At 37.8% G+C, this 26,775-nt stretch overlaps 1 protein-coding gene and 1 pseudogene across 1 annotated transcript in view; one reads left to right on the plus strand and one right to left on the minus strand.

Annotated features, from left to right (window-relative positions):
* Positions 1-26,775, minus strand: part of Armc2 (armadillo repeat containing 2) — a 110,148-nt gene that overhangs the window by 39,318 nt on the left and 44,055 nt on the right. Inside the window, exons 7-11 of the mRNA XM_026389622.2 lie at positions 26,585-26,683; positions 21,252-21,427; positions 16,499-16,601; positions 14,207-14,430; positions 237-382 (exon numbers count right to left, since the gene is read on the minus strand). Of these exons, the coding sequence (XP_026245407.2) occupies positions 237-382; positions 14,207-14,430; positions 16,499-16,601; positions 21,252-21,427; positions 26,585-26,683 (748 nt within the window). The remainder of the gene's footprint in view (positions 1-236; positions 383-14,206; positions 14,431-16,498; positions 16,602-21,251; positions 21,428-26,584; positions 26,684-26,775) is intronic.
* Positions 855-1,225, plus strand: LOC113183339 (transcription initiation factor TFIID subunit 13 pseudogene; annotated as a pseudogene).

A 26,775-nucleotide genomic window follows, 5' to 3' on the forward strand; every position in this document is an offset into this window, starting at 1 on the left:
AATGACCTACATTTAGCGAATACAGAGTGGCAAGACAATCACACAGGAAACAGAATCCATAAATCATGTATTCTAAATTTGGACCCACCAGATTTACTTTTTCTGCTAGGGGAAATAAAAAGCAAAAAAAGACAAAAAAGAATTCCCTGACAGTCACACACTCAAACATTGCAAATAATCCGAAACCCAAGCATTAGCATTTTTGTAAGGCTACTTCATTCTCTTAGTCTACCTACCTGAATATTCTGGCAATATTGGTACAGACGTCCTTGTCTTCCATGTACTGCTCCATCACTGAGCAGAGCTGGGGAAGGGTGCTGATGCTCAAGAACTTACTTCTTGCTAGCGGTGAATCAACCAAGTTTCTCAATGTAGCAGTTGCCTAGGATAAAAGCATGTTTGCACTATTTTTTATTTTTTATTTTTTGTAGTGGGGATTGAACCCAAGAACACTTAGCACTGAGCCACATCCCCAGTCCTTTTTTATTTTTTAGTTTATTTTGAAACAGGATCTCTTTGAGTTGTTTAGGGCCTCTTGAAACTTTGTGAGGCTGGCCTTTAAGTTGAGATCCTCCTGCCTCAACCTCCTGAGTTACTGGGATTACAGACGTGTGCCAGGTGGCTGTGCCATTTTTTAAAACTGGAAAATATAGCCATGCTAATTATCTAACAAGGCACAATCCACTCCATAAATTTCATTATATCAATCAGTAGGTAAACCAAGTCTCTGTTATGATTCTCCCATTAGAGAATATGGGTCTAGGCACAATAGCATGAAATGAAAACAAAGCAAGCCTAATTGGGTTCAAAGGTAAAGAATGGAGTAATAGGCTGTGGGCTGGTGGGCTAAAGGGATGGTCGATGAGGAAGAAGACCGGATGTTTGAGGAGGAAAATGAAGAAATTGGGGGAGGTGCAGAAGGTATACAGACTAAAAGATATTTTTTTCTAAAGAATTATGATGTGTGATGTATGGGTTTGGGGATGACCAGAATCCTTACACTGAGTCAGTGGATATTCTTGAAGACCTTGTTATAGAGTTCATCACTGAAATGACTCACAAGGCAATGTCAATTGGAAGACAAGGTAAAGTACAAGTTGAAGATATCGTCTTCTTGATTCAGAAGGACCCAAGGAAGTTTGCTAGGGTTAAAGACTTGCTTACCATGAATGAAGCGTTGAAACAAGCTAGAAAAGCATTTGATGAAGCAAATTACAGATCTTGATAATTTTTGTACTTCATGGAATTTCATTATCTTCGTGGAAATCATATATAATAATTGTGTATTTTGTACAGTAATATCCTAATATCTAGGCATGTAAATGAAAGATGGAGAAACAAAGTTTTCAGCCTTTAATTTCATGTCTTTGATTTTAGAGTGATCCTTGAGCCTTTAATTGCCTGCCTTTACATGACCATACTTGAATTACTTACTGAGTTTTAATGACTACATGTAAGTTAAAGTACCTTACAAATTATGCGGTTCCTTCTGACTTTTGACTATCTAAAGGATGAAGTAGTATTTGTTACATATATTTGTGCCATTATAAGCTATACTATAGCTGTTTAATATATGAAACCTAAATGTCATTTTGACTATGACTGCTGAGACATATGCCTTACATACATATTCTGAAGTTTTTAGACAACAGTGGTCTGAGATGTTATTAAAGATAGTGAACTGGTTTTTCTTTTAAGGAGATGATATTTGAAACTACAAGTTTTTGTAAGAATGTTTATGTGTGTTAAATGATAATTTGTTTTAATATTTTCTAAATAGTGATTTTTTATTTTTATTTTTCTAGAAACTTAAAGTTTCATGTTGATGCTTCCATGTTGAAAGACTTTTTTGATTTAAAACCTTTTGGGACTTAGGTTACTTTTTAAGTTTTAGAACTCATTTTCCTGATCATTTACTTTCAGTAGCAGGAATGACAATGTTTAATGAGCTAATGGTAGGATAAGCATTTGGGGTAGTATTTTTTTAACATATATTTAAGTACTTGTGGAAATATGTAGTTGACTAAAACCACATGTAGCTACAAAAACCACTTTTGTAGTTCAGAGTTAAGAGGTTTTGTGTGAATTTAGCTTATTGCATTAAATTATTGCCCTTAGCTTAAAATAAGGATTAAAATTGCATTTAAAGAGATCACTGAATGCTACTGTTTGTGAAACTGAACTTTTTGATTCTACTTATAAATAGTATCTATAAATCAGTACTTGGGAAAATTTCACTTTCTTAACCTATTGATATAAGGAATAAAGTCTAAAAAATTAAACAGAAAAAAGAGAATGGAATAGGGAATTAACATAACAAAAATCAGGGTGAAGCAAATCATTATCTGGGTTAATAGTCACAAGATCTTCAATTGATCCTGTGACAGCCATATCAGTTCCACAGATTAGAAATTTCTTGCCCTATTGTTCTTATAAATACCGTCAAAAATGATGTGACCAAAGAATATTTAAGACTATCAGACTTATTCTCTTCTAAGTATTGAGATTTTTTTGCAAATTGGTCTTATTTTGTAGAACAATTTAAGAAAAACTGTGTTTTCCTTTGTCTAAGAGTAGAGAACAATTTAGTAAATCTGAAAATTGGTGTTGCTGTTATCTAATAATTTTCATACGTGGTGTGATCTTTCCTTGTGAGACGGTGAAGGAAAGCTATTAGTGAAGAAAGTCAGATTTTCAAGCCTGGGTTGGTTACTTAACCTCTCAGAGCAAATTTTTCTCATCAATAAAGTGGACATGGTGATAACTGCCCTGTAGTTGTGAGGATTCAATGAGATGAGATGTGTCATGGCACTGCTAGAGCCCATTACCTAATGGTGTTCAAATGTCATAGACTCATCTCCACCTTAATTGAGGAACTTCTCACTCAGGATGCAGGAGAACACTGGCCTTAGAGTCAACTAACAGGATTCAATTCCAAATCTCCTTCAAGTTATGTGGGGCAGCCACTCATTTTTCCACTTCCCCATTTCCATATCTATAAAAACAGGGTTACTATTCTGTTCACTTGCAGAGTGGTTGTATGTAGCAAATAGAAAAGATGTGACAATATATTTGTATACTAGAAATATTTACCTAAATATTTCTAGTATACAAATACATTGTCACATATATAATATACATTAGGTAAATATAAAGCATCATTATAATCATAACAAAAAGATTTTGAAAGTTAAAATATAACTATCTTGAAAATGATTTAAAAATATCTCAATGTAGTGATTCAATTATACATGACTTAGTCAATTCTTCCTTGAAAGGTACAGGATCACCAACATTGGCAGGAAACTAAACCATACAAGTATTTGATCTGACCAGGAATCTATAATACAGTCTTCTAAGCTAAGGATTAGGTCTTTTGTGAAGACTAATAAACTGTTCTAGGAATCTCAGGCCATTGCTGCCATAAAATGGAAAATTCCCATCATCTGACTAGACTCTACCTGTTCTGAGGCAGCCCAGGCCTTTGGGCACTACTGGTTTATCTCAATCCAAAGAATGACTCACACTTTCCTCAACAGAGACCAAAGAACACAGATGCCCAAGTGAATCCAGACCTGAACTGGTACTTGCAGAGACCATGGGGAACCCGTTCCACTCATGTGCACATGAAGTTTCTTTTCCCTGGTTCCCAGGGCTTAGAAGATTGGGCACTCGGATCCACAGTCATCTTCTTGCCCCCCTCATCTAACCTCTGGCAAGGGATGTTGTTAGCAGAAGGAATCACAGTTTTCCTAGGAACTTTTATTTTCTTGTTTCAACCTAAATTTTTTTTCCCCTCTCAATCCTTCTCACCTCATTAGAAAAAGTTAAGACAGCTCAAGGTTCTTGGGCCCCAATGTACTACCTTTTATAAATGGCTCAGATCAATATGTCATATATCATCTTGGCTCAAATCCCTACCCATTTGCTACACATATCAATCATGTTATGTGCATAACACATAATTGAGACACTGAATATCTCCAAATTTGTCCGTATGGGGCTAGTAGAAAATATATGTGTGAAACTTGTACCACACATTACCTCGTAATACCTCAATCTACAACACCACCATCAACTTAGCTGCTAAAATCTCCAAAGTCCCATAATCCTGTCTTGTTGCTTTAGTCACCATAGGCCCTGCTGGCTTTTCGCCACTGCTCCTAGGATAAGGTTCAGTGCCCTGCCCATGGTCTATAAGGACATACATGATCTGGTTCTTACCAACCCCTCAAACTTTATCTCATACCATAAACTCCCCGGCAAACTCTATTTAAGGTTATGTCTTTCTGTCTGTCTACTCCTGTGGATTAGAGGCTTTTGTGGGGGCATATACCTTCTTTCTCTTCCCATTACTGTGCCCCCAGGTTGGAGACTAGACTAGTGCCTGTCATGAACATCTATCTACAAAGGAAAGACTGGGTACAAATAGCAAGGTTAGGATATGAGGAAACCACAATGAAGCAGACAGTATCTCTGAGACAGACTGATTGTAAGACGATTTTAAAGGAGTAGAATAATTAAAAAATATTGGATGAAAGAAAATGGATTTTGTGGAGGGGGAGTGGTTCCCTATGGATTTATTCCCTCTTCATCTCAATCAAATAGGCTCTGAAACTCCCCTGCTCCTTTCCCTTCCCACACATGACTGGTCACCTGTTCTACCTCTTCTCCCCCTCACCAGGTCACCATAGCTTCATCTCTTACCCACACTCCATAGTCCCCTGAACCAGGTCCTTCCACAGCCTCTCCCCATCTGGCTCATCTTCCCATAGTGTTCACTGAAGCCTGAGGGGACTTCTCAAAACCCAACCTTCCCTTTTGGGAAGATGTCCAGGGTCTAGTGGGCAACATCCAGATTCACTTTATAAAGCACAGTCCACTCCTCTGAGATGTCCTTGGAGCTCACTTCTTGCACCTCTCTTCCTCATCACGCAGCCATTTTTCAGACTCTGCACCATAAAACATCATGATTCCACACCTCTGAATAGACCCCTTCTTCCACTTGGAACGCCCTCCTAGACTAACCCTTCCCTGCTCCTCCCACGGGCAATCTCCTGCTCATTTCCCAGGACCCAGCTCAGGCTCACTTGTCCTCCATGAAGACTGTCCAGTGGTTCTGTCAATGCCTCTTCATGCCCCACCACAGAGTCATAATCACTTGTCCCTGCACCTCTCTCCCATGGTGAACTCCTCCAGTGTATAAACCATCTCTTCCTACTCAGGACAATAAAATGTGCCCATGAAAAGCTCTTTCTGTTTAGGTGTTGCCTGGCTGGTTGAAACATAGAAGGAGAAGGGGAAGGAGGAGAGAAACAGAGGGGGAAGCCAGAAAGGAGAGGGATCGGGAGGTTTTTCCCTTTAAGAAGCCTCTGGCAAGAAAGTGCAGAGGATGATCAAAGGCCTGGGTGGCACAGAGCTAAAATCCCTGAGGTAGAAGGTCCCAGAAGAGGCCACCAGACATATGCAGCAATGCAGGTCCCCACTGTGAGAACTGCCTCGATCTCTGTGAGCCGCTACTCTCAATACGGGGGTGGGGGTGGAGGGGTGGGGTGGGGGGGAAGGTGTTGATTGTTCAGACCCAGAGGCTTTTTTCTGGGGGAAATGGAGAAGGCTGGGTGGGAAGAGAGCCTAGTTAAATAGCATGGTATGGTGAAGGCGAGTTTCTATCCTAATTTATATTGCTTCAAATTGCACTTTGATATATATTTATCTTTTTATTGTACATAATCTTTTTTTTTAAATTAGAGCTTAGATATATTAGATATACATGGTGGTTGAGTTCATCCTGATAAACTCATACCTGCATAGAAATCGATTTCAGTCCACAATCCCCCCTTTCCCGCCCCCCTTCCCCCCTTTTCTCCTCCCCTCTCCCATTCTCCTTCCACTATTAGACTTCCTTTCATTTTATATTTGATTGTTTCTTTCTACCTATGCATAAAGGTGAACTCCCTTATTGTACATTTATATACGCACATAACATGATTTTTTAAGAATTCTTTCTTATTCATCCTTCCACTCTGCTGCTTGATTCCCTTTTCTACATTACTGATCTTCCCTATATGTTATCCTACCCTTCCCTCCCCTTTCCTTTATTTTACTCTAGCTTCTGCATATGAGAGGGACTGTTCAACCTTTGAGTTTCTGAGTCTAGCTTTTTGCACTTAGCATGATATTCTCCATTTCCAACCACTTACTGGCAAATGCCATGATTTCATTATTTTTTTAATAGATGAGTAGCTCTCTCTCTCTCTCTCTCTCAATGTATATATTTATATATAAATATGTAATGTACATGTATGTGCATATATAATATATATGTACACATATATATTATATACATAGATACATAATATATACATTATACATCATATATAGATATCTACTCAGCTCTAAAAAATAAAATTATGGCATATATTATGTATATATGTATATATACATTTGTATTGAAATTTTAATATATGTATATACAAGATGTGCTAAGACACATCACAGTTTCTTAATCCATTCATCTATTGATAGGCACCTAGGTTGATTCCATAATCTAGCTATTGTGAATTGTGCTGCTATAAATTTTGAGGTGGCTGTATTGTTACAGTATTCTGATTTTTGATCTTTTGGGAAAATACCAAGGAATGGGTTATCTGGGCCATGTGGTGGTTTCATTCCCAGTTTTTTGAGAACTCTCCAAACTGCTCTCCAGAGTGCTGTACTAGTTTGTAGTCCCACCAACAATTGCATATATTTTTAAAAATCATCTCAAAATCCTTTCTTAAAAAAAATAGCACAAGTTACACGTATACATAGATACTTGTTTAACTTTTTAAGGACTTACTGGGACAACTGTCAACCTTAACAGTGTCATTTCACTAAGAAAGTATGAAAATAGCAAATTACAAAATAAAAGCTTTCATTCTTATTTTTCCCATCTTGTAATCTGCAACTGTGTGGGAAAGACATATGGAATTGGAAGGCAACCAGTGGGAAGAAGAAAAAAAGAGGAAACTAGACCTGATGGTGCATATCTGTAATCCCAGCTACCTGGAATGGCTGAGGCAGGAGGATCATAAATTCAAGGTCAGCTTTAGCAACTTAGTGAGGCCCTAAGAATCTTAGTGAGATCTTATCTCAAAATAAAAAATAAAAAGGGCTGGGGACCTAGCTCAGTGGTTAAGCACCCCTAGATTCAATCCCTGGTACCAAACAAACAAACAAAAAACCCCAGCATTTCAATACAGTAAAATTGAACCCGAAAGATTTAGCTTCTATTTTTCCAAGTTAATTGTCAGTACTTACCAACTTCAAAATATGTTTCCAACTATTAGCTGGGGATCTAACCCAGGGCCTTGAATAACCTTAGCAAACACCAGTAAACTTTGTCTTAAACTATGGAGACCCTGACTAGGTCATAACACTCCTGTATTCTCTGCTGCAGTGGGGGAGGGTGTAAGGTGGAGAAGGCTGCTTGTAGTCCTTGTCCTCCCCCAGAGTCCTCCGTCCCCTGGGAACTCACTGGATCCCCCCCGCCAGAAGGTGATCAGCTCCTTCTCCAAGAACCCACCATGAAACTCTCATTTTAGGTGCATCAGAAGTTTCCCCATTTTAAAAAAAGTTTTCAAAGAAATCTTTGGGACATAAAACACTTGGAAATTGTACCATTCATTGTCTGGAAGTTACCATGCTTCCTCAACCTAATTTAGGATCAAGATTCAGTTTTATTCAGTTTTATATATCAAATGATATTTATGCAAAGGATCTGAGCAGCTACTTCCTGGCCTATCTCATGAGCTTCACTTCACGTGCTCTTTAAAACAATCCCCTGAGCTGTAACGTGTCCTATTTTCGAGATGAGGAAACTGGGGCTCAGAAATTCTACCCCTTTCCAGGCAGGCTGGTGGCCTGGGCTTCTCCTTGTCCACTGCCTCCCCTGCTCTATCTGGCATTTGTCTCGAAACACATTTATTTTATTTCTCAATGGTCTGGAATATCCATAACCCAAATCCCTGGAGCTTTATCTCAGCTGCCAACTGCAAAATGGTTCACTTCCCACTGATGATGTGAAAGAATAAATACAGCCGCCAGAGACCACAAACAGTGTCAAATGATTTAAAACCAAAGCCACACCATTTTCCAACCTCAGCTAAACCATCTCCCTCTATTAATAAAAGCACATTCAGTTTTTGGATTTGTGCCCAACTGAGACCACATATATGCCCAAATCAGAGCCTATGTGGTAACCCAAGAAGTTTCATATTGTCTCACATATGATTAGTACAGTTCCAACTGAGATAAAAGAAACCAATGATGAGATGCTGCTCTACACGTGAAACCATGGGTACCGACAGTTTCTAAGCATTTGTTAGAGCTTGTTAAGATATATGCATATGTGGGAGAAATAGACAAACTCTAGGTAGGACAGAGGGGTTGGAGGGGTAGGGAGGGGGCATGGGGTTAGAAATGATGGTGAAATGTGAGGATCATTACTATCCAAAGTACATGTATAAAGACACAAATTGGTGTGAATTTACTATGTATACAACCAGAGATATGAAAAATTGTATTCTATATGTGTAATAATTGTAATGCATTCTGTTGTCATATATAAATAAAAAATTTACATAAAAATGATATATGCATATGAAAGTATTTTATTAACTTAATTATTATAGGCTATAGCCAAAAAGAAAAATTTCACCTAATTTCAGCAACATTATGCTAAGCAAAATAAGCCAGACACAGTACTCTTGTTAACTGTATTATATTCATCCCAATTTCCTGATTACAACATTCTGAAGTTATGTAAGATGTTGCCACTGGGAGAAGCGGGTGGTGGGTACATAGGACCTCACTGTGCTGTTTTAGGGCTTCTTGTGAATTTATACTTAGTTCAAAATAAAAGTTAAAAAGGAGTCCAGACAACAATGGAGTTCTGGAGATTCCCTTTAGAAAAAGGAAGGACATGATACCATGGGGGTAGCAGGTGAGGGAGGGAAAGAATCTGAATTGGGGGAGTCTTGGGAGGAGCCCTCAGGCTTACAGGCCAAAGACACAGAACAGGTGGTGGAGGGAAGACAAAGCAAACCATGCAACCTGGGGTGCTACAGAACAGGTCTAATGTTCAAAGCAGCAGAAGTACACCTTTCTCTACAGATTACATTCCAATGAGCTGAGCTAAGGGTATGGCTCAGTGGTAGAGCATTTGCCTATCGTGCATGGGCCCTGGATTCCATTTCCAGCACTGCAAAGAAAAAAAAACAAAAACAATTTCACCAAATCAAATGAGTCATCTATGAAGGGGTATATGGTGGGAGGGGGGGCTAAAAATACTAATGAACTAAAAAAATAGGAATATAAATTCAAGTCAGTCTGGTATTATTATTATTTGTTAGGTACCAGGGTTGAACCTAGGGGTGCTTAACCACTGAGCAACATCTCCAGCCCTTTTTAATTTTTTTATTTTGCGAAAGGGTCTCTACTAAATTGCAGAGACTGGCCTTGAACTTGTGATCCTCCTGCCTCAGGCTCTTGAGTCGATGGGATTATGCCCCCACTGCCACCGGCCCAGCATCAGTCTAGTTTTAGTAGTTACATTGTAAACCCAAAATTGCCTAGCTGTAAATGCAAGTATGTTGGGATTTTTGATTACAGCAAAGCAACTTTGCACACGTTGTTCTCAATGGAGGACAAATGAGACACCAGGGCTGGGCTGTGATTATGATATCCCAGGAAGGAGGCGGGATGGAGGTCAGGCTCCCTGAGGCAGATAAGTCCAGCTCTTGTGTTAGGCCTTCTTCACTGTTGGCCTTTAAAGGTCAAAGAAGAACCCTATACCTCTTGATAATCCATTCTAGCTCAACATTGACAAATGCCTATTTCTGTCTGTGTCACCTCCCTGGGTGTTATAATTTCCTGATGACCTTTAGGAGCCTGTCTGCTAACTGCCCTATATTTCCCTTCTTTCAATTTTCAGCAAGTTCTCCTTAAATTCTAGTATTTGAAATTAGCCAGCATGCACAGTTTAACCGGCTTTACTCCTAGGATTTTATATGCAAGCTTGGGTCTCCCATTTTGCCAGCTGGGAGTACTAATGCTTTGACTTGGTGCTCGGGTAGAGGACCCGGAGTTCCCCTGGGCATCTCTTGTTCTCAAAATGTTATTACCTGTCCCCTGTACAGAACTGGGTGCACACTGATCATGTGGAAGTGCCATGGTTTTACAGAAGAATGAGACATAGGAATACTATTATCTGGTTTCAAAAAGTAGTCCCCTTCAGGTGGCTATCTTGTTGACCGCTGTAGAACTTGCCACCAGAGCACACCTGGCACACAGCAGCCATTCACAAACAATTGTGAAGTGAATGTCTCTTGGTTTCAGCTTCATGGTGACATATAAGCATGTGTATACATATACACGCATATACATAAGAAATAGCACAAAGAAAGCCTTCAGAATCGACACTTCAGTGTATTTTTCCCTCTAAAGGAGCCTTTGACACTGGTTCTTTCATATCCGTTATAATCAGTTTAAAATATAACTACAGCAGCACCTCTTAATTGGTGCTCCTGCATTTAAGATCTTAACCCTCCAATCTGTCACCTGGACATATTCTTCTGCCATTATTTCCAGCATTTTTGATGTTCATTGGCTTGACAGCTTATGATTCACGTTCATCTTTCTGCTACTCTGATCTCATCTGGCCTTCCCCATGCACAGATCTTTACCTGTTCCTGCTATTCCAGGGCCATTTTGCAGTCTGGCACTTGAGACCCATGGCTGTACCCTGTGAATCTTGCCTTCTGTGACTCACCCCACCGACTCCCTGTTCTGTACAGCTTTGCCTCCTTGGCATCCCCCAAACACATCTGCCTGCATATTCATCATCCTTTCCCCTTTGTTCCAGTTTCCACACAACTGTCAGGGTTCAGCTGCAGGAGATGTTTTCCATCCGTTTGGTGGGCTCCAACACTGTGGCTTTAGAGAAACAGGATGACTCTAGCCCTGTGCCAGATGCTAAGATATGAAAACTTTGAAAACACAAGGCTCCCAGAAAGTGGGAAAACTATCAAGGCCTCCCAGCGGCCAGCTGCAAAGGACAGGCAGTCACACGGCAGCTCTTGTCATGTTCTCATTCTCTCTGGCTGACAGACATTATTTGATTAATATTACAACCTCGGGTAATTTATTTATATCCCAATTGAACATATTTGCTTTTAAAAATGTCTCACGATCTGGAGCCATGAAATCTGGTATAACAAATACTTCCACTGGTGGCTAAATCTGCCCAGGGCTGAATCTGCACATGATCTGGCTGGTGAAAAGCCAGTGTCACACATTGACTGGAGCAGAGTGTTTCATCCATTTTCCTAATGAAGTCATGTTACACATTTTATCATTCATAGGATACAAAACAGTGTTGCTTATTTATTTGTTTTTGTGCCAGAGATTGAACCCAGAGCACTTAACCACTGAGCCACATCCCCAAAACATTTTTATTTTTTTTAATTTTATTTTGATGCAGGGTCTTGCTAAATTGCTGAGGCTGGTCTCGAACTGGGGATCCTCCTGCCTTAGCCTCCTGTGTCACTGGGATTACAGGCATGTGCCACCACATCCAGGGCTCTTCTTGGTTTTAACTAAATATAAGGAAATGTCCATTGTAGGGGATTCTGCAAATGACAAAGCCTAAAACAATGTTTCCTTCCTCTCCAAATCTGTAAAGACACTGGGATACAGTAGACCCAAACGTCATTTGGCAATCACAGCAGAAGCATGTTCTCAGGTGGTAGCAAAAACAGGCTCCGCTTTCTCCTATGAGACAGGCTGTGGGGTGCTGACTGTGGTCCAGGCAGAGGCCTCACCCATGCCAGATCTTCACTGGGCTCAAAGGAAAGGTTTGGATGTAGCAGGCAGCAAGAAGGTTCTATAGTATCCCCTAGAGGGAAAGGAAAGGGGGAGCTGAATTGCTGAGCCAATTGGCACCTCAGGATGCCAAATCCAGGGAAAAGGGAAAGAAAAGCAAAGAGGAACAGAGGGAATACACTCTGAACTTACTGGCACACTAGAGCCCTGTTTCTTGATTTGATATATTTCTGATTGCAAGAGCACTCAATGATATATATATATATATATATATATATATATATATAGAGAGAGAGAGAGAGAGAGAGAGAGAGAGAGAGAGAGAGAGAGACACACACATATATATGTGATATAAAATGATATCATACATATAATGGGTTGGAAAGTCGTTTTTCAACTAGACAAGAATTCCACAAGCTCTTGCATAAAAATTTAAAATGGCATAACATCTCAATATGGAGATAATGGACAATTTGAGATATATCCTTATCACAGAATGTTATGTAGTCATAAAAAAATAATATAAGTTTATAGAATTGAGGCAAGAGATTTTTACCAAGTATTATTATATGAAAAATGAGGAATGCCCTGGATGTGGTGGCACATGCCTGTAATCCCAGTGACATAGGAGGCTAAGGCAGGAGGATCCCCAGTTCGAGGCCAGACTCAGCAACTTAGCAAGATCCTGCATCAAAATAAAATTTAAAAAAATAAAAAAGTTTTGGGGATGTGGCTCAGTGATTAAGTGCTCTGGGTTCAATCCCTGGCACAAAACCAAAAATTTTTAAAAATCCATTTTTTAAAACCTATGTGTATATTAAAAGCAAACAAACACATCAGTGTAATCAACATTAGAAACTGAATGGACCAGAAAGAGAAACAGGAGAGGAAGAGGGTGACAGGAAATAAAACAAAACAAAAACAATTAAAAATAACAGGCTCTCCAATAAAAACAATAATTATATAAAGTTATATATATATGAACATATTTAAAATCCAAATTAGAGGTGTGTTAGTGCATCTCAGGGTAAATATTTCACGTATTTTTATACTTTTTCTTATACTTGCCTACATTTTAATGTGATTATAAACATTATGTAATCAGAATTATTTTTAGTAAGGAAAAAATGTAAGTGATTAAAACATTGACAGCATAAAAATGTTTCTTAAGTCTTCCTGGTCAAAACACAATCCACTAGTAGAATTTTGCAACATTCATGACCAAAAGAGGTTTTTGCAATCATCTTCAAAATGCAGAAAAACTGAAGTTCAAAATTAATAATGGTCATATGTATTTTAAGCATCTTGAAATTAGGGTCTAAAATCTAATTTTTAATGCTTTTCCAACAGCTTAGCACATACACAGTGCTCAATCAATTCTCGTTAATTGACAAGCACATGTCAAATCACATGAATTATTATATCAAAGATGTTATTATTTGATACACAAATGCTATTAAGAGTAAAATCTCATCTAAAAAATAATATGAGAGCCAGAGCAGGTTTGATGAAAATAACTCAAATATGAAATTTAATCTGTCACAAAACAATAATAAAACTAACACATAACATTTTTTTTCCTCCTGCTCTGGTTATGTTAAACGCACCTAGCTGGGTGCAGTGGTGCACATTTGTAATCAGCGCAACTTGGGAGGTTGAGGAAGAAGGATTGCAAGTTCAAGACCAACCTTGGCAACTTGGCCAGACTGTCTCAAAATAAAACATAAAAATAGCTGGGGATGTAGCTCAGTGGTAAAGTACCCCTGGGTTCAATCCCTAGCACTATAAAAAAAAAATGGAAAAAGAAAAAGAAATATGTAGTTTTCGGCTTTGTTACCTGTGTTTCTGTAGTCTCAGGGCTGTATGTTATTTACATACACCATGACAACTGAATACCACTAATTTCTGCTTATTATTGTGGATATGAGAGTTATGACATTAGCTACCAAGCATAAACAATCATAAACAATTTCTAGGCCAGGCCCATCTTCAAAACACTAAACTGCCGTTACAGTTCTGACTATAAGATGCAACTGTCTTGCAGAAAAGTGCAGCTTTTCATTCTTCTAGGGCTGCTCTCTTTGCAGGGCAGTAGAAATGGATGTCCCCCAGCTGATTGGAGAGCTGCCTTGTGAAAAGCTACGGAGGACCCTCAACAGGGCAATTTGGCACCAAGATCACCCAGGGCAGAGGTGGAGCAGGGGCTACTGCCCTTGATCCTTGAGGCCTGGGACCCCCCACCTGGTGTAGGAACTTCTCATCTGCCATTCTGTGAAATGGCAAGTACTATTAGGCAGCACAAAACTAATTTTATACATCTAATCTTTTCAAGTAAAATACTTACCTGGACTAACAAGTGGCCTGCATTAGGCAAACATGTCTCACATTTCTTGGTGTTCTCCTTTATTTGCTTTACCAAATTTGTCAATATTTCCACAGCACCTTTGCTGATCATTTCATTAAGAAATCTTGGATTCCCGGAAATAAATTTAATAGTCCCCATACAGTATAAAAAAGCTTCACTGTTAGTTTGCAGATCTTCACTTCTCAGTACCTCTAATAATGATTCTGCCAAAAAGATGAATTATTATAAATGTCTGAGTATAACTGCTTGAGAGAAATACATTAAAGCACTTGTTTGTGAACATCAAATACAATTTGTGAGCTATATTTGTCCAAAGGTACATGTAAATGCTTGTTAAGAGTCACTCAAGTAAGAAGAGCTTACTTTTAGCTACAACAGATCTCTGTAATAGTAATGATAGCAAAAGGGTAGATTTACTAAAACATAAATAAGAAGCTATTCTTTGGGGCTGGAGTTGTGGCTCAGTGTTAGAGCGCTTGCCTTGCACATATAAGGCCCTGGGTTCAATCCTCAGTACCACATAAAAAAAATAAATAAGGACATTTTTTTTAAAAAGCTATTCTTTTAATCAAATGCCACTCCTTACCGCTTACTAGTATTTACCAGTCTTAATTTTTAGTTACAAAAATTTCAAGTTATTATAGAATACTAATAATCAAAGTATTTTATTTATTTACTTGGGTACTAGAGATTGAAACAGGAGGTGGGAGGCTTTACCACTGAGCTATATCCCCAACCCTTTTAAAAAAACTTTTAAATTTTGAGACAGGGTCTTGATAAATTTCTGAGGCTGGTCTCAAACTTGTGATCATCCAGCCTCAGACTCAGAAATTGTTGGGATTATACGCCAGTGCCATCACACCCAGCATTTTAAGAGTTTGACTGTGTTGGGTACAGTGTAATCCCAGTGACTTGGGAAGCTGAGTCAGGAGGATTGCAAGTTCAAGGCCAGCCTCAGCAACTTAATGAGACCCTGTCTCAAAATAAGAAATAGAAAGAGCTGGGGATGCACCCCTGGGTTTAATTCCCATTACCAAGAGTTAGATATCAACAAACCTTGAAGGATCTTTTTTTTTTTTTTTTTTTTTTTTTGCTGTATTAAGGGAAAATAAGTCAAGAGAGGAGCTTAAACTCAATCACACTAGAAAGGGATAAGTTGAATATAACATCCACGCTTTCCTAAAACAATTAAAGAACCTTCATCCAAATGACATACAACTATGGGTTTTATGAGAAATCCAGGAACTCTAGTAAGGGTAATTATGCATATCTCATATTTAAATTGCTAAGGCTGGTCATGAACTTGCAGTCCTCCTCATAATTACATTTCTCAATGTCTGTGTGATCATTTGTCATATTTATTTTCATCTGACACTTCTCAGTTAGCTGATTCAGTGCTAGACGTTTCTTTCCGCACTGGTTATGTCCCAGTCCTCTTGGGCTAAAAAAGATATTAAGATCATTTATCCTGTGTTACCAAAAGAGGACTGAGAGTGTTTTCCATGTTACTGCCTTCTCCTATACCAGCAACATTAATTCATAAAATATTTCCATTTATATTACTAAACATCTTAATTATTTAGAGGCGTGTCAAGAATTAGGCATTATTAGTTTGGTAGTTAGAATGTAATAAAACTCCACCTACATATTTGATTTTTTTTTTCAATACCGGGGATTGAATCCAGAAGCAACTCTATCACTGAGCTACATCCCCAACTCTTTTTATTTTTAATTTTGACACAGGGTCTCATTAAATTGTTGAGGCTGGTCTTAAACTTGCAATCCTCCTACCTCAGCCTCCCAAATTACTGGGATTACAGGTGTGCACCATCACACCTGGCTCACATTTGAAACATTTTGGTGCCAGATTTCTATAACACTTACAGATGTGTCTTTTAATTTTAGTCATTTCTACTAGATCAAAAGACTAAAATTTTCAATTTTGAAAAAAATTAAAATTTTTAATTATGCCAAAAACTATTGTGTTTTCTCTAATAGTGAATCCATGTCCCAGAGATGGATTTTCAAATGCTTCTTTGTAAACTCACATTGTATTACTATAAGCATTTATAAAACAAAAACAAAAACCAGTCTGTCATACTAGACTCCAAATGATACATTAAACAGAATGTGGAAAACCCAGAGAAGGAGGAGCAAAAATAAACATTATATAACTTCTGCATGTTACAAGAAGACACAATATTCTTGCCACCATTAATTATAACCTTTGTGCTGTTCATTTGCTTAACTGTGGCACTGAATGATACTCACCTAGGATGTTGTCATTTTGAATCAGTGAATCGTTCTTCTCATTCCTGCTAATTTTAAATATAAGTTTGCAGACATTAAGTAGATTCTTTCTACTCACTTTTAGCTGCAGAGAAATAAAAACACTTCTGTTTCTATTATGGAGAGAAATAAAGATCTGGCATATTCTTAAAAACACAAACTTCTCTATTAAAAGCCTAGCAAGATTATTTTTAAACATAAACATTCTGAAGAAATCAAACTTTAAAAAGTTTAGTCTAAATATTTGCCAGCTATGGTATCTAATTAACTCAGTTATACTAAATACAATACAAATGATCTTTTGAGTAAGAACATTTTAATAACAAGCATTTCTTTCTTACCTTATAATGTCAAATTTATATCTAAAGTTATTACTTACTTTTAAAAGAATATAGGAAAAAGGAAGCAGGCATGATAATTTAACAAATTTAATTAAATGGCATAATTAATTTAAAACACAAAACAAAGGATGATGAATGCCAAAATTTCAGATTCAATTATTTTTGAAAAGAATCTATAGTGGAAGTGAAGGAAAAAAATAAAGGGAAAAATATGTCCTCTCCATAAATTGCATAAAAGAAAATTTAAAAACGAGTAGTATTTGATTAGATTGTATATATATATTTAATTTTGACGCTATTTCTGGAATGCTTTGAAATAATTACTGATAAATGAGTTTAAAGATTATTTCTAAATAAAACAAAAATATGTAAATGAAACACAAGGCAATACAAAAATATATTTCCTTTTTAAAAACATACACACAATAGGGTGACTTGCTGAACCAAATGGTCTAAATCATCTGTGTATTTATCTTAAGTAGTAAGAAATAGTAAATATCAAATATTAAAATCATTAACATTATCAATAATTATTAATATTATAATTATTATATTTCTATATATTATGAATTATAAATATTCATAGATTATAAATATAAATATAATATAATGTATTACTTTATACATATATAATATAATTTTATAATATATTATAATTATATAATATTATAATTGTTATAATTATTAATATTAATATTAAAATCCTAAATGTTCAATATTAGGGAAGAGTCTGATGAACTGTGGAACTATAATATTATTCTTATTAGGCAGTTGCAAAACAGTGTAACCACGAATGTTATGCTTAAAAAAGAAAAGCATCTAGAACCCACTATTAGATGGGAATATCATGTACCCTCATTGCAACAAAGTAAAAATGTAGGAACCAGGTCATCTAAAAAATTTTTTTCTATGTGAAAAGGATACATAAAGGTCATTATTTTACTATTAAAAGCTATCTTTAATATTGTTAATAAGTTCCAGTTAGTTTTTTTAAATAATAGAATTTTCCAGAAATATTTGTTAAGGATTTGTTCTGTTTGGCCACCAAGTGTCTCCTGAGTGCTTTCTGTGTGCCAGGTGCTGTACTGTTTGCTAATGGAGAAGGCAAAAAGCATGCTGTCAGTCTCAGGCCAGAGGAGCAAAGGGAGTGGAGCATGGCCCACCTGTCACTGGCCCCTGCCCCTCCAACCCTAGGCTCTTTTCAAAAGTTACCTCACAGATATTCTGCATGGGAGGTGTTGCCATTCCCATTTTTCAGCTGAAGAGTGTGCGCTTGGATAGACCACAGGACCTGGGCATGCACTAGGAAGATAGGCTCTCAGGTCCCACCAGCCCTACTGAGTCAGAATCTGCATTCTCAAGGTATTCACATGTGCCTTAAAGTCTGAGAGACACCATTTAGGAAGCCTTAGAAACTCCAACACATAGAGCTTTCTGCTCTCAGGCAGAAAAGGAAATGGAAACTTTAAAAAGTATCTATTAGAGCTGGGGATATAGCTCAGGGGTTAAGTGTTTGCCTAGCCTTTGTAAAGTCCTGGGCTCAATGCCTGGCACAGGGGGAAGAGTTATTGAGTAGGTAGGTGTTTAGAACAACATTATTTAAAAACTTAGAAAATAAGCTGACTTAAGAAAACAGAAAAATGTTTCTATATTAATGGAAAAATAGTATATATAAGATTTGGGAATATATTTATATCGGTTGACTATCTTCTACTAAATTGTGTGTCCTTAAGGACAAAACTATGATTTATTTCCTAAGTATGGTATGTAGCATGAATTCCATGCTTAACAAAACTTGTTTAATGAATATAATCACCCCCTATCCACTGTGAGTCTTACATTTTTAGCGAAAAGTGACAAGGGAAAAAAAAAAACTGGTTTCAGGGTTTTCATCAAAATAACAACAGGAAGAAGAAGAAGGAGAAGAGGAAGAAGAGGAAGGAGACGGAGGAGAGGGAAGGGGAGAGGGAGGAGAAAAGAAAAGATAAAGCCAGTGCGGTGGTGCTTGCCTGTAATCCCAGTGGCCTGGGAGGGTAAGGCAGGAGGATCCAGAGTTCAAAGCCAGCCTCAGCAACTTATTGAGGCCCTAAACAACTCAGTGAGACTCTGTCTCTAAAAAAAAAAAAAAAAAGACAAGAAAAGGGCTGCAGGTGTTGCTCAGTGATTAAGCACCCCTGGGTTCAATCCCAAGTGCCAAAAAAAAAAAAAAAAAAAAAAGAAAGAAAGGAAAGGAAAGAAAGATACACATAATTTCCAGGCCTAGTATATAGCTTAGGTCAATTTAGATGCAAAGCAAATTCTTATAACTCCTCTATTGATAACTGTAAAATTATGACTTTAAGACATGAAAAGGTAATAAAATATGTCATTATATGCAAGAATTATAGGCTGCCCCATAACAATCACCACTTTCCATTCCCCTTACTCCCTGTGCTTTGGGGTGTTTTCTCCCCACAGTACTTGCTGTGCCCTTTGCACTTGATGCTTCTGCTATTTCCCCTGCTACAGTGCCCACAGGAGTGGGGAAGGCTATTTTATTCAAATACTCCAAGTTTTAGGAAGAATTCCTGACAATATAGGTTCTAGTGGTAGGGTAATTTTCTTTTTAAGTTAAAAATAGTAATTTTATTCTATTTAAAGCAAAAGTTGGCAAACTAAACAAAAGTAAGAGAAGTTTAAAATCATCATACTACCACTATATGTAATCACAGTTGACACACTGGTATTTCTTTTTTGTTTGCCTAAGGTGCTAGATTCTACCCCCAGAATAGAGCTGCATTCATACTGTGTATATATTTGTATACTTTAAAGCAATCTTAATATAGACTGACATATTTTTGTAAGCTGTTTTGATATAAAGGTTAAAATTAAAATGGCTGTCTGGCAAATCTCCATTGAACCAAAGAATGCAAGAAAACAGAACTAACATTATGCTTGCTCAGTGTTTTTAACTATAAATAACTTTAAATGTCTGAATTATAATACTAAACTAGTAGAGGGAATAAATATTGGCAGGAAGAAAAGAAGCAGTGAAAACTTCATGTTTCATGTATCTTTAGTCTTTGCTGATTTATCTTTTGACATTTCTTATGATGTGGTCCTTTAAAAATTTACGTAGACCTCCATCACTAAGTCTAATCAGAACAGGATCTTGCCTGTAATGTCATAAGGGAATCAGAAAGTGGATGGGCTGGATAGAAGTCGGACTGGATGGCTTCACAGGTCCCTTCTCACCTGGTAATTCTGTAGTTAAACGGAGGCAAAAGCCACCCAACTCTGGAGTTTGAAATACAGAGTCTTGCCTTCAACCAGCAAGGTGGCCACTGTCACCAGGAGGACCTTACCTAATCATATGCCCAGTTCAGAATGTGTTCTCTGCCTGTCAGATCATTTAGCCTTTTGCCCTTAGAGAGTTAAATTGTGTCCTGTATGTAATCAATTTGAATGACTCATTAATAACCAAGATCAATTTTCTCCAAAGCATTAATGCCTATTTCTTTTCTTTTTTGACCTGGTGTGGAACAAGATATCTAGGAACCAGATGAAAAAGGAAAGGCGAATTCTTGGGCACTGGCAGCCTGGGTCCTTCATAATTTCACATTATGTGAATAACCCAGCATTAACAGAAAGTTTTTACTTTTATGAAACCAGGTTAACAAAGCTTCATTCATTTGTTTTTGCGGCTCTCTTAGAACATTCTATAATAATTGTGGCTTATCTTTTGGTTCCAACTGTTTATGGCTGTGACAACAAAGCACTCCCCTCAAACAATGATAGCATTTTGTTCTAGACAGACTTCTACAGACTTTTATTTGGTGTCTGGCCTTTTCTTCTAACACTTTACAGGAGCCTTCGATGACCACTGAAGGACCTTCCTGTGACCACACGCAGCTGTTTTCCTCTTTCACACGGTTCATACAGCACCTGGCCATTATGTCTGTGACCCAAATTACTTTATTTCCTAATCATGTGACAGAATCGGGCAGTCAGTTGAAACCACAGGACAGAGGCCATAGCCTACATGGCTTGATACTGATCTCCAGTCGTTACTTGAGCAACTGTTTTGAATATATTTGCCTATTGTTGCTTTTTTCTTTTCTTTCTCAATTTTCCTTTTGATTTCTTTCTTTTTTTAAAAAAAATATATATATATCTAGTCACATTCTAAATATAAGAGATCTTCGTTTGAACATTTTCTATGTACTCAGCCTTAGTTCCTTAGATAATACTTCCTAGTCAAATTCTGGGATGCCAGTTTATCACTTTTATTTTTTTAAGACTCTAAACAAATACACGGCATTTCTAATATTCTTTGTAATATTTACCAAATAAAAATCATTTCATAAAGTTTACATGTGCTACAGTCTAGTAGACCAGAAGAAAGAACAACTTACTGCAAGGATAATTTTTGCAAGTTTAAGGCTGAGCAAGTCTGAACCAACATCAACTAGTTTATACAGAGTCTTCAGGAGAATACTTCTTCTCTTAAATTTATTTCCAAGCATGTTTCCTTCTTCTAAAGCGTGATGAAGTTGTGTGCAAGCAGCACAAACTGTTTCAATGTTCTCTTCTGTCAGAGCAAAAGAGAGTAAAGCAACACTTACTAATTAAGATCAAGTTTTCAGGTACATCACACACAGCATAAGTGAAAACCCCTCAGTTATTTCCCCGACATCTTCAAGTTCATGAGCTCTATTTCTCCTTTCTTGCCTCACCTCCATTTCCTTGATTTTTTTCCATCTCTTTGATCTAGCTCCTACCTTGCTGACTCACTAATCAGTCAATTAACTTATCTAGAATACACAATCTTTCAAAGAGGGTATTAAAGAATGGGATTGCCACCTATTTTAATTAGTCTCCTTTATTCCAAATGCCCTCCATTGGACCTGTGCTCTGTTTAGTCCCACAGAGGCATGTCACTTGCGCCTCTATCTTCAACCCTTTCTGGCATAGCTTCACTGGCCTAGAATATTCTTCTTATCCTTGTTCTTATCCATTTTGTCCTTCAAGTCTTTGTGTTTCAGCTCCTCCAGAAACAGTGCCCAATTCTACATTCAACCAACATTACCTGAGGCTTTTATTGATTTTTTTACTTATGTTGGGGGGAGGGTCATGTTATGTACCTAATGTCCTCAAACAGATGTCATACCAAGTAAGTAGGAACATTATCTTACGTATCTCTGTATCAAGAGCACTTGGTACCATGAGAATACTGTACAATCTGCAACAATTTCATACATATTCATTTGATAATATATCATTGATAAAAAAAAAACAATGATCAATATTTTCCTGTAAGAAAATTGTCATTTGAGAAAGAGAGGCTCTTATAGAACAAAACTTCAAAATGTCACCAAATTTACCATTATTTGAAGAGAATAAAAAGATTTTGGTTAGAAAACAGGGAGACCTAGGAACATTTTATTTTATTTTTTAAAGCAGAACAGATGGTTTTATTTTAGACCTTCAGTGAAAGTAGATTAATGTTGTCCCAAGAAAACACGGATCTGAGAATTTCAGATGGAATATCTGCTTTACTGCCTGGTATCAAATCCTGTTTGTTTGTTTGTTTTTAACCCTGTCTCTGCAGATTTACCCCCTTTGGTCAAACACACACTCATTACTGTGGGTCTGATCCTCATGTCCATTGCTGGGTTGAACAGCAAAGGAACATTTTATTTTATTTTATAATTATGATTCTGAGGAAAGTAATTTTTGAAAGTGGCAGCCGTAAAAGAGGCATATGAGGAAGAAAAGTATCATACAAAAGGGAACATAAGGAAAAATAAAAGATTGCAAGACTAGTATGTCAATTGAAAAATATTCTCTCTGATAGATTCCATCACAAAATTTAAAAGTGAGAAACCAATCTTAAATAAATACCATAATGTGCTCTTAGAAGCCCACATAGAGGAAGTGTGTGCCTGCAGAAGGAAATGACTCAGGCCATTTTTAGCTCTTTTCAACAATAACATCTAAGAAAAAATTTTAAACCTCAATAGCTAAGTAACCTTCAATGCCTTTCAGTTATGCACTTAAATAAATGAATTGATGGGAAATGACTGAGACAGACTTTAAATAAAGGGGAAAATCTGAACTCCATTGTGTGAATACTTTTGTCGAGTTGTTTTATTGTTCTGTGCCTGGCAGTTTCTTCATAAGCCCCAAGTCCAGTGCTGGGTCACTTAGGGGCAATGAGGGGTCCTCAATGTATTTATCTAGCACTTCCCCTTAAATGCTTCAGTCTGCTGGGTTCTAGTCAAGGTGACTTGTTTTCGTTTATTTAAAAAGAAATTAAAAAGGAAGGCCCGAGGGCCAAAATTTAAACCACTGATCAAATAAACTCTGTTACCAATTAGTTATAACAGTCACAAATGTCATGCAGCTGCCAAAGACAACTTGAAACTGAGAGCTGAGACTTTCAATGGGCTAAAGGTAGAGGGTGAGAGCTGGACACACAATAGAGGGGAAAATGATCTGAGTTACTTCTCCCTACAAGATACTTATTAACTACCAAGGGGAAAAGAGCAACTTACTGAGGATCAACCTGGCAGTCCCCACCTGACTCAGGTGATCAAAATTCTTATCTCCAGAACAGGAGCAAATCAGTCTTGAAAAGGATGCAGCACCTTCCTGTGCAATAAGCCTGCCAACAAAGCCCAACCTGGATCTCACTGTGAGAAAACACCAGTCAAACCCAATTTATGGGACTGTCTATAAAATAAATGGCCTCTATTCCTCAAGTATGTCAAGATGATGAAAGAGACACAACAAATGATTGGAACTTGTGATCCAAGATTTTCTTCTTCTATAAAGGAAATTAGCAAGACAAATGACAAAATCTAGTAAGATTTGTACAGTATTACATGGTAATTTTCAGTTATGTAAGAGAACACCCTTATGTCTAAAAACACACGTCAAAGTACTGAGGGACACAGGACACCAGGTTGACAGCTTGTTCTCAAAAGAAAAAATTGATGTGTGTGTGGAAGGGGTATAGAAAGAGAAAGGGAAGGAAGGAGAGAGTGATAAAGTAAATGTGATAAAATATTAATATTGGGGGAATCTAAGTGAAGAACACATAGAATTTTTTCTTTTTGATACTGGGGATTAAACCCAGAGGTACTTTACCACAGAAATACTTCTCCATCCATTTTTTAATTTTTTTTTATTTTGAGACAGGGTATCACTGAATTTGATGAGGCTGACCTTGCACTTGTGATCCTCTTGCCTCATTCTCCCAGGTAGCTGGGATTACAAGTGGGTGCCACCGTACCTGGCCATTTTTTCCCCCTACTACTCTTGCAATTTTTCTTTATGACTGAAATTATGCCAAAAAAAGTTTTAAAAAACCCAAGGGGTCAAGTAATCCAGCTTTGTCATCATTCGGTGTTATTAAGAATTGTCTAATTATCAAAAATACAAGTAACAATAAATTTGTTTATTAACAAAATATTGGCTAGGATGTGTGGGAAAAGGTTCACTCACACATTGCTGGTGGGACTGCAAACTAGTGCAACCACTCTGGAAAGCAATATGGCGATTCCTCAAAAAGCTTGGCATAGAACCACCATTTGAAGTAGTTATCCCACTCCTTGGAATATACCCAAAGGACTTATATCAGCAGACTGTAGTGACACAGTCACATAAATGTTTATAGCAGCTCAATTAAAAATTTCTAAGCTATGGAACCAATTTAGGTGCCTTCAACAGATGAATGGATTAAGAAAATGTGGTATGTATACACAATGGAATATAACTCAGCTATAAAGAAGAATGAAATTATAACAATTAAATTTGCCAGTAAGTGGATAGAACTGGATACTATAATGCTAAGTGAAATAAGCCACTCCCCCAAAACCAAAGGTTGAATGTTTTCTCTGGTATGTGGATGCTAACACACAATGGGGGTGGTCAGGAAGAATAGAAGTACTTTGGTTTAGACAAAAGGGGATGAAGGGAAGGGAGGTAGGGATGGGAATAGGAAAGACAGTAGAATGAATTGGACAGAACTTTCCTATGTTCACATATGAATACACAACCAATGAAACTCCACATCACGTACAACTGCAAGAATGGAATCCTACTAGAATAAGTTATACTCCATGTATATATAATATGTCAAAATATACTGTCATATATATCCAAAAAGAACTTAAAAAGTTGTCTAGGGAGAGAGATGACATATTTCAGTGTTTAATGATCCATCTGAGAAGGGAGACTTGTCAACATGTCCAAGTCCCAACTCCTCAGTTGGCATGCTAAATTATCTCTGTTGGTGGCAGTGGTAAACAGATCCCTTGGCATCCTTTTAAAATCCTGCAGGCTGACAACCTCCTCCAAGCCAGGTCTTAGTGGTGCTCTTTCCCCAACTGAGTGTTTCTTTTTTAATCCTTACCCAGACCTACTGATCTTCTCACTAGGTTTTGCAATCTCTCAAAAAGGGCCCAAAGTTCACATGTGCAGTAATAGGATGGTGAAAGTTAATAAGTCTAGAACAGAAAAAGTTGTCACATTCATAAGTTTAGGACTTGGGGCTGCAGAGCACTTGAAGACATTACTGCATCTGGAGTTGAGATGAGTCCCTGCAGTGGTAACCTAGTTAGTAGCAACACCAAGGACAGGAACCTGTGCAGGGCTCTCCTATTGCTGTGAACACAGCCTAGCACCCAAAGGGAGCCAGGGAGGGGCGAGTCATTTGAATGTGTAGGCAGCAGGCCTTTGCAGGCCTTCCGTGTCTGTCTGCAGGGGGATCATACACCCTGCTTCTAGAGCATCTTCCTGTGGCTGCCAATGCTGGCATCCAAGGAGCTTTCAGCCAACAATTCCTACTAGGAGCCAAACACTGGGCTTGGCTGGCTGTAGGCTATGACCACAGCTCCACAGGAATCTTGTTCACCATCAGAAATGGAATCCCTGAGGAGCTGCAAGAGGGAGGCAATGGGAAGCCAAGCCCTGACAAGCTTCTCATCGCCTTTTCAGGGACCCATCAAGTGAGGGCCTTCACTCCAGAATGCCAGGGCTGGGGGCATCCCAGGTTACTTCCTGTGCCATGAATGGCATCTCTGACGTATGTACTTAACCTCAGGAGAGAGGATGTGTGCACAGCCAAGAAAACCATGGGCACCACTTGCAGGATGCCAGTCTGAGACTCAAATCAGTTTCAGAGGCCTGAAATCTGTTTTAATCTTTCACTTTCTAGAATATGAACAGTATCCCTAGAGAGATTAAGCCAGCATTTCCTTGAGCAGAAGTGATCCTAAATTTGTATTATGAGAGGAATTTTGAAGTCAATTCTCTTGGTGCATTTAAAGTATAATTTGCTCACTAACAATTTGGTTTACATGGAGTATTTAATACCCACATTACTGAGGATGACTACCTTTTTGGGGAGGGGAGTTGTTTGTTTGTTTTAGGTACCAGGAATTGAACTCAGGGGCACTCAACCCCTAAGCCACTTCTCTAGCCCTATTTTGTATTTTATTAGGGACAGGGTCTCACTGAGTTGCTTAGCGCCTCGCTTTCCCTGAGGCTGGCTTTGAACTTGGATCCTTCTCCCTCAACCACCTGAGCTGCTGGGATTACAGGCATGCGCTACTGCACCCGGCACTTCATTTGTTTTTGAACAGGTTCACAGAAGATGGTCAGAGTACACTAAAAAATCAGGGTAACAGGGAACATACACATAACCACAGATAATTTTTATTTAAAACAAGAATTTTTTTACCCTTTTCTAATTCATGCAAAATTGGTACGATCCTTGTATTCCAAAAGACTTCATCTACTTCTATTTCGGTATCCTTTTCTTGCAAGTTGGCTTTTGAGACTGCAAAAGAAATGCAGAGCGTGAGAAAGGAGTTGTAATGGAGTCAAAAGCCTTTCCTATTTATCACTCCAGTTAAAAAGCTACAGAATTAG

This window comes from Urocitellus parryii, chromosome 8, assembly GCF_045843805.1.
Source record: "Urocitellus parryii isolate mUroPar1 chromosome 8, mUroPar1.hap1, whole genome shotgun sequence".
NCBI lineage: Eukaryota > Metazoa > Chordata > Mammalia > Rodentia > Sciuridae > Urocitellus > Urocitellus parryii.